Source organism: Periplaneta americana, chromosome 14, assembly GCF_040183065.1.
Source record: "Periplaneta americana isolate PAMFEO1 chromosome 14, P.americana_PAMFEO1_priV1, whole genome shotgun sequence".
NCBI classification, from domain to species: Eukaryota; Metazoa; Arthropoda; class Insecta; order Blattodea; family Blattidae; genus Periplaneta; species Periplaneta americana.
This window is the reverse complement of record NC_091130.1, coordinates 139175186-139184268: the sequence shown is the minus strand read 5'-3', so window position 1 is coordinate 139184268 and position 9083 is coordinate 139175186. Positions and strand designations below refer to the sequence as shown.

At 36.0% G+C, this 9083-nt stretch overlaps 1 protein-coding gene across 2 annotated transcripts; it reads left to right on the top strand.

Annotated features, from left to right (window-relative positions):
• The first annotated feature begins 841 nt into the window (after window positions 1–841).
• On the top strand, window positions 842–8836 carry LOC138713757 (gustatory receptor for sugar taste 64f-like). Of its 2 annotated transcripts, none has more exons than XM_069846148.1 (7): window positions 842–954; window positions 2023–2208; window positions 3230–3504; window positions 5527–5681; window positions 6111–6276; window positions 6441–6530; window positions 8666–8836. In XM_069846148.1, the coding sequence occupies exons 1-7, from the start codon at window positions 876–878 to the stop codon at window positions 8726–8728; spliced, it is 1014 nt and encodes a 337-aa protein (XP_069702249.1). In that variant the 5' UTR covers window positions 842–875; the 3' UTR covers window positions 8729–8836. The 2 variants fall into 2 exon arrangements, with proteins under 2 accessions (XP_069702249.1, XP_069702250.1); XM_069846149.1 differs by having other exon boundaries at window positions 849–954; window positions 2084–2208; window positions 8666–8833.
• The last annotated feature ends 247 nt before the right edge of the window (window positions 8837–9083 follow it).

The following is a 9083-nucleotide window of genomic DNA, read 5'->3' as shown; positions in this document are numbered from 1 at the left end:
TAATACGTAAGAAAAAGCATAACCACAAAAAACAGAAGAATACAACACAAACACAAGAACACAAAAAATACATCACACTAACATACGAAAATAAAAACACATACAAAATTGCAACCTCATTCAAGAAATTAAATTACAACATCGCATGCAGAACAAATAACACTCTACAAAAACATCTCGACATACAAACAACACAAATAAACAAATACAACCACACAGGCGTATACAAACTCAAATGTAACGCCTGCAACAACTTCTATATAGGACAGACAGGCAGATCATTTCAAACACGTTACAAAGAACACATCACAGCCATAACAAAATTACAAAACACCTCCACATATGCCAACCACACCTACAGAGACATCAACACAGACATGGAAATACTGCACATCCAACCAAAAAGCCAGAAACTCAACACACTAGAACAATATGAAATATACAGACATACGAAAACACACCGCAACGATATTCTCAACACACAATTCAATTTCAAAACACATACACTCTTTGACTCTACACTGTACCACACGAACGCACCCTCACAGGAAACAACAAGAGGCGCCGAGACCAACAACGACCAGTTCTAAAGATGACGCATAAATAGGTCGAAACATGTAAACAAGGTACATTAGAATTTAACACAAGAAAGTCTTATCATACATATTCCGAAGTGATACAGTTAAAAGTTGTGTAATGAAGATGTATATTTTATCTAATTATTTATGTGTTTTTAATCAAGGTTTTTAGTTTTCATTATGAAAATGTATAATTTTCACTTTCTAAAATAATATTGTATCGGTATAACTTTATCGTGCTTTTAATTTGTTCGTAGATTTACATGGATTAGCAGACGTGTTGCCTACAGTTTCTTAATGATAATTTTCTCGGCTACAAGCACTGTTCTCTGTGTACTACGACTTAAGGACATTGAATTCACGATATTGTCATCGAGTAAGTACTTGAGAGGATTTATTTTTGACAGGGACATATTCGGTGGAAGAGGGACAGAATGAGTACGATTTCTCTTAGGGACAGACTCAAAGTTAAAGAAATATAATATTGTAAATATTTATAAACTTTCATTATTAATTCGTTTATCTCATTATCTGTTTCGGAATTTTGTATTTTGAGTGCAATATTCTTTTCCTTTTAGTTTGCCTGTGCATTAAATTTAATGGATGATAGAAGAGGTCCCAAAATAAACATTTTTGACAGGCACTTAGGGTCGGCATTATGCCGCTAGACGGCGTTAGATTCGGGAGTATAGTTTGTTCAGCTGTTACGCTGATTGGTCTCATTTTATTTCCAACCCGTCACAACGGCAGAACCTACCTTCACCTTCTCCAAGAAACCCTTCTTCATTTACTGAAGGAAGTTTCCTTGACGGTAAGACAGCGCATGTGGTTGGAGCATGATTGCCGCATAACACATTTCACACATAATGCATTCCTGGAGATTGTCTTTCCAGGCAGATGGATTGGCCGTAGAGGACCTGTTGCTTGGTCACCAAGATCTCCTGACCTCACCGGCCTGAGGTCCTTATACGGTCACATGGATATGTTCGTGTACGCCACTCCTGAAGAAGACGTGCTGTAGCTGAGGTCTTTGAGGGAGTCCGATAGGCAATCGTTCGTCGCTATGAGCTCTGTTCAGAATTTTCGGGCACTTCTTACTGTGCATAGGGTGGGCAAGCAACAGTTCTATCCAGCAGGGTGACATACTTTATGTCATGCAGTGCTTCCAAATCTAACGCCGTCTAGCAGGCTACCGGCACCACAACACCGACCCAGAGTTGTCTGACAAAAAATGTTTGTTTTGCTGCTTCTACCATTCCATAAATTTAATGCAGGGACTTTATGGACTTTCTGTATAAGTACTCACTTCTAATAATCTTTTCTTTTTACAACCCTCTTCTATATTTTTTTAAGTTTGTTGCTAAATTTTTGTTTGCATTGTAAAGGACACTTTATTGTTATTTTATTATCAAACCAATTAATGAATGCTATTTTCTGTTGGCAGATGGTGTGATGTTCTATTTTATAATTACTCTTATATGTGTGTTGTTCCTTCAACTCTCAAGGCATTGGGCAGCGATAATGTTAGAATGGGAACGATTGGAGCATAATCAGATAAATTATGGATTTCCTGCTACATTTCAAACAAACGTCCAAATTATATCTGCCCTTGTCCTTCTGGGAGGATTAGGTTAGTTTTTAAAGCAGTAAGTGGTTTTATTAGGGATAAATGTGGTGAGGTATATTGCTCATTAAATCGAAAAAAATAGATACTGATAAATCAAAGCTGCATATGAATGATATGAGTTAATATTCTAATCCTAAGCAGAACAATATAAAAAATGCATGTACAAATCTTCGAATAGCTAAGCATAGTTGTACAGGGTGTTTCCTAGTTATAGGTACAAACCGCAGGAGTGAGTAGAGGACAATGGAACAAAGAAAATTTCCTCGTGAACGTAGATCCGAAAACCAGTCGTTTCCGTTATCTACGGGCTTTCTGCGGTAACACAACATACAGTGAGCACTATAGGAAGAGAGTGTTGTAACATGTGCTCAATACGACCATCGCCCATGATAAGGCAGGCATCAGCACATTTCCTCATCGACAATTGTACACATTCGAATATCTCTAATACCTCGAAACCCATTGACAATGCGTTTCCGTAGTTTGTTAACATTATTAACAGGTCTGGAATACATAAAACACTTCAAATATCCTCAAACAAAAAATTCAGAGGATTCAAGTCGGGGGACCTGGGAGGCCATGGTGTTGGTAAGCCATGGCCGATACTTGTTGTGGAAGCATGTGCGTAAGAACTCAAGAACATTCAAATGAAAGTGAGTCGGTGCTCCGCCATGCATGAACCATAGCATCTGCCTTTCCCAAAGATGCACATTATCCAGAAGACCGCGTAACTCATGTTATGAAATATAGAGGCACGAACGACTATTATGTCTGCTAGGTAAGAAATGAGGTCTGAAAGTTGTAACGGTTGCAGATGTACCAGGTACATTCAGTTTGTGGCCACAGTGATGAAATATTTCAGAAATTGTCGGTTTTTCCTCACCTATGTTTGTGACGAATTTTTGTATTGTTTCATTGTCATCTGCAGTTCGTACCTGTAATTGTAAAACACCCGGTATAAGTTTAAACATTTCTTCGTCGAATGCTTAATATAATGATAAAGTTTTACTTTTTTTTTTTACAGCGGAGCACCTACTGTACAACTACAGTCACTTGGATTCTGTTGAATGCAGGAATGCAGACCTTCCTCAGTTATTACAGTGCCTTATACGGCGTGCACACTCTCATGTTTTAGTAATGATAGATTATTCACCCTTCATGGCATTGTTCTTGGTGTTATGTGGTTTATTCACTACGTTTGCTTGGAATTTCTTGGACTTGTTCATAATCCTCATCAGTTTAGCATTAGCCGGAAGATTTAAGCTACTGAACAAGTACCTCCTTTCTATCAAAAGCAAGGTATGTCAAATATATCAACTTTTATTTGAAAACAATGTTTTGTAATGCTGAGTAATGTATGGACAACTGATAAATTAATACAAGACATTCAGATCTTATACCATAAACTTATAGCAAAAGGAAAAGAAGTTATTTTCATCTGGATACCCTCTCATTGTGGCACTGCAGGCAACGATGCAGCTGATAGAGAAGGCAAACAAAGCACCAAAGATTCCACCAACCCCGACAATACCTTCTTACCACATCGAGATTTCATTTCCCTCATAGACAATAAATGTAAAGAATCATGGATTACACTTTGGACTCTCAATCCCTCCAGAAAACTTTTCGAAGTCAAATCAAAATGCTCCACTAATATACCGATCCACAAGCTTAATAGAAAAGACCAGGTTTTATTATCAAGATTAAGAATTGGACATACAAAATTAACCCATTCCTACCTCATATCAAGAAATGAACCACCAACCTGAGAAACCTGTCATTGCTTACTCACCGTTAAACGCGTCACCATAGAATGCCGAAGATACCACACCTCAAGGAAAAAGTGCAACATACCAAATGATATATCTACAGCACTCAACAATACAGATGTTCTTCTACAAGTAATTCAATTCTTTAAAGAAGTTTCCTTGTATAATATGATTTAATTGTAAAATTTATACTGTTCATATACTCTGTTTATTAATTTTTTGTTTATTTATTTAATTTTTTACCTCTAGATACATTGTAATGTATTGTGTACTTTGTTTGTAGTCACCATTGCTTGTCTTGTACTGTTCTATTGTGGTCGCAAAAAGACCCAGCAGTTATGCGACCTAAAATAAATCTAAAAAAAAATGCTTTGTAATCGTTGAAATAATTACTGTTATTTCATTTTAAAAACCTTATAAAATACGGAATAATAAACTGTGTCCAGCTGAAAACACAATAAAATAGAAGTTCTTAGCTTTAATTTGAAACATATTTAAATAAAACTGTTAATAGTAGTCTAACACCTGCAAAGTTGAAATTTTAATCTTCAGTATTTAAATGAGAGTACCATTTCTAGCACGGCTGACATTGAACCGCCTCGTCAGGTTCTTTTCAGCATTATCAATACTGACTTTTTAACTACCGGTATACTGTTTTCGCTGTAAGAAAAATCCTAATGTAAACATAAGCACGTTGCTGTCTTACCCGTGATTGGCTCCCAGTCGAAACACTCACATGACGCAGGAAAATATAGTTCGTATTTGGAAACTATAATCTTGTATTATTTGAAAATAAAACATTGAATTCTAGTTGTTAAATACGATGAAACATTTAACTTCACTCATATGTAAAACGGTATGTAAAAGAAAAGCTCCATTTATATTTTGTTATGTACTATGAACGCGGATGAATACCAACAGTAATACCGAGGTAGTCTGTTCTTGTAACAAGCTGGCGTCACTTGAGCTCGTAGTTGTTCACGTAAGTACGTGGTACTGAAGTATGGCTTTTGCATCCTCAACTGCCCATTGTGAAGACATAAGACTTAAAAATAATTTAATTACAGTAATTATAAAATGTTTCCTAAGCAAACGAATGCATAGTAGTGAGGTTAGGCCTACATGATGAGTAACGGGAAATGTTTAACATGAAACAGAATGTACAGCAGTAGGCGGGAACACGTACTGAGAATCTATGGCGCCAAACAGCGGCCAATGAAGCCTCACTTCAGTCACGTGCTATTGTTTACATTAGGATTTTTCTTACATCGAAAAGATTATAGCACGGAGGATTCTTCACTTGAATCACTTAATAGTACATTTTCTCTTCTTATATTTCTTCTCTAAACTATTTTGAATCCAATGCAAAAATATTCTGATTGTAATGGATTAAATCTTAATGGCATAAACACTTGGTTCTTTGCAAAAATCCCATTCAATTTTGAGGATATGACTTTGCACTTTCCATGCTATCGTGTGAATTTTTTTATGTAAATTTAGACGTGTTAGTCAGTTTTCATGTAAATTAATATATGTTACTTTTTGTCCTTAGCCCATGCCTGAAGATACCTGGAAACAAATAAGGGTTGATTATAACAATCTGTCACAACTTTCGAAAACTATCGACACTCACATCTCAAAAATTATTCTACTATCTTTCGTCAACAATTTGTATTTCATTTGCAATCAACTCCTTAACAGCATTACGTAAGTATGTTGATTTACTTATTCAATAACCTTAATAATAATTAATTTCCTTCCACACAGTTGCAAGAATTAATGTATTTGAAGGTTCATATCGTGGGATTTTTACGCTTTAGCCCCGGGTTTATACAGGGTGTTAAAAACTCTAATATTTTAATAGGTGGTAAAATTTTGCTATTGTGGTCATTATTATTATGATCAGTATTACTCATTATTATTATTATTATTATTATTATTATTATTATTATTATTATTATTATTATTATTATTATTATTAGACTATTATTATTATTATTATTATTTTAAATAATAAAATACCTTTAATTTATTATTTTTTTATTGAGAACAAAAGTATAGATATTGGAAGCGAGTTTGTGCTGTACTTTTTTTTTTCGACGTATGTTACAATTTTCGGGGATATTGTTATTTCAGATTGACCTGGAGTCATACCTCGGAAGCACTATACTTTTGTTGGTCATTAACTTTCCTTATATTCCGAACTGTCGCTGTATGTCTCTGTGCATCCAGTATTTACGAGGAAAGTAGAGTTCCAAAATTTGTGCTGTATGCTGTTCCTTCAGAAAGTTATTCTGTGGAAGTAAGTACCTTATATACAATGAAATGTCCACTGGTAACCATAACTTGATTAGGAGGAAAAATAAAACAATAAAAGAAATTAACATTTAAGACGTACAAACATAAATATAAAAGTATAAGTATATATATAGACTTGTAATAATGTTATCCCTTTTTGTTTTTTAGGTTATGAGATTTCAACATCAAGTTGAAACAGATGAAATTGTGCTTACTGCCATGAATTTCTTCTGGGTAACAAGGACCCTATTACTCACTGTAAGTACGCACTATCTGCTTATAGTTGGGACGTTCGTTCTGTGCCGGTGAGAATCATGTGGTAGCTAGCCAGTGAGCCTACGCTCTCGCGCATGCGCAGAATATGGCAAGTGGCCAGTATCGCAGAAAGCCTTGGCTGTGTAACATCGTCCTGCCACGTGCGTGATAATTGCAGTTTGTTAGTTTAGTTAGTTCATATTCATATTGTTTATTTATTATCGTGGCAAATTGCAGTTGTGTGTGTTTGTGTAGACTAAAATGCCTCCTATTCAGTCTAAACTTGGCGCAAAAACCCTGCATAGCCAAACTCGGGAAGTTGTGAACAATATACATTCTTTCATGAAGAGTGAAGCAGCTTCTGGAGACTTTTTAATACCGCTGAAAAAGGTGCAAGAACGAGTGAGTGCAGCAACTAAAGTGCCCGAAAGAACAATAAGAAAGATAATTAAAGAAGGGAAACAGCGTGAGGAAGAAGGGACCTCTTTTGGAACGCCCGGTAAAGTTCATCGTGTACCGAAACGCATCACAGATGTTGATGATTTTGATAAAAGAGTTATACGACAGACAATTTATAATTTTTATATAAATGACAAAACAGTGCCCACTGTCAGTAAACTGCTACCTAAACTAAAAGATGCCATAAACTTTAACGGCGGTAGTACAAGTTTAAAGATCATTTTACGTGATATGGGGTTTAAATGGAAGAAGACAAGAAATAATAAAGCGGTATTACAGGAAAGGCATGATATTCGAGAACAGCGCGTATCATATTTACGCGCAATAAAGAAATACAGAGAAGAAGGTAGGCCTCTAATATACGAGGATGAAACGTATATTCATAGCACGCATACAAGACCAAAAAATTGGAGTGATGACATAACCTCAGGTTTACTGGCGCCTATTTCGAAAGGACCTAGGCTTATTATTGTTCATGCAGGGGGTCGAGTGGGTTTTGTACCTGGCGCATTTCTGATGTTTAAATCGAACAGGAAAACTGGAGACTACCATCATGAAATGAATGCCAACAATTACCAGAAGTGGATAACGGAAAAGTTGATTCCGAATTTGCCCCCTAGATCTGTTTTTATAATAGATAACGCACTTACCATAATATGCAGTTGCGTAAAGCTCCCTCAAGTAATTCAAAGAAAAGTGATATGCAGGACTGGCTTAGAAGAAACAATGTGCAGTTTCAGGAAAATATGCTGAAAGTGGAGCTTTACGGGCTCATTAAAGCACATAAGCCACTTCATAAAATTTACGTGATTGACAATCTCTTAGCTATGAATGGACACTGTGTACTCAGATTGCCGCCGTATTCACCTGAGCTAAATCCATTGGAATTGATTTGGGCAGATATCAAGCAGTGGGTAGCCGGTCAAAACACAACTTTTAAATTAGAGCAAGTGATGAAATTGTGCCAACAACGGGTTGATGCCAGCAGTGTAGAAAAATGGGAAAAAGTATGTGAACATGTTGAAAAAATCGAAGATGAATATATTGAACAGGAAGGAATTATGGAAAATGTAATTGAAAGCTTCATAATTACGGGCGGAGACAGCAGTACTGAAAGCGACGACGATGAAGATGATGATCATAACGAAAATCACGACGACAATGGTGGTGATATATCTGGTATCGAAAGTTTGTCTGATGAATAGATATATTGATTGCGTCTGTTTCTCTTCATTGCTATATAATTGAACCATGGATATCATTTTATGTTTATAATCAGTTTGTATTTATTATGATAACACGTGTGATGTGATAAGTGATACTGGACAACTGTGAGTGGAATGCGCCGTTCATCGCACATCCTGGAACCAACTGCGTATGATGATGTCACTACACGCTGCAGATCCCAGCCGAGGCGGTAAGTCACGTGTTTCTATAAACTCACTCTGTTGCTCAAGTAACCAAGCACACCGGCACAGAACGATCGTCCCAACTGTACTTATATTACTGTTTTGTGTTCGTGCATGCCATGTGTAAACACTAGGTCTTAAATAGGCCCTACACATACGCACATAAACTATGACTCGGTCAGGTTATGGCAACCCTAACATAGGCTGATATTATCTAAAATACAAAATTTCTCAGTTTGTTAATTATCTGTTTTTCATAATACTTTACAGTTGATTGGTACGATAATCACATATGAGATTGTGCTGGTGCAGTTCAGCCATATGAACACGTAGGAAGCTAACAGCCCTCGAAGAAGCTCATAATGGACTAAAATAAACGAGATTCAGCGAAAATGTATAATTTCCGTTTCAAAATATTTTGTGAAATTATCTTGTTTAATCATCGTTAATTGCATCTCAATATGATTCATTTTGTAAAGCACTCAAATATGGAAGAAACTGACACAAGTATGGTTTAAATTTAAAGACGTAAGTATAATCAAAAGGTGAATTTATGTGTTCTATAATATAGAACAAAATCGCAATAAATCCTATTATGTAACAATTCATGTTTGTTTCAGCTGAGAACCTACAGTTTATGCATTTAATTCATGCGCAACAAACTCCGCACTTGGTTCCTTTCTCAGCA

Bases quoted from the DNA above. Each gene is read 5' to 3' on its own strand.
- LOC138713757 (XM_069846148.1), top strand. From the start codon at position 876: ATGATAATTTTCTCGGCTACAAGCACTGTTCTCTGTGTACTACGACTT. The intron at 5,682-6,110 runs GTAAGTATGTTG...TTGTTATTTCAG, and splicing joins CAACTCCTTAACAGCATTAC to ATTGACCTGGAGTCATACCT. The intron at 6,277-6,440 runs GTAAGTACCTTA...TTTGTTTTTTAG, and splicing joins CAGAAAGTTATTCTGTGGAA to GTTATGAGATTTCAACATCA.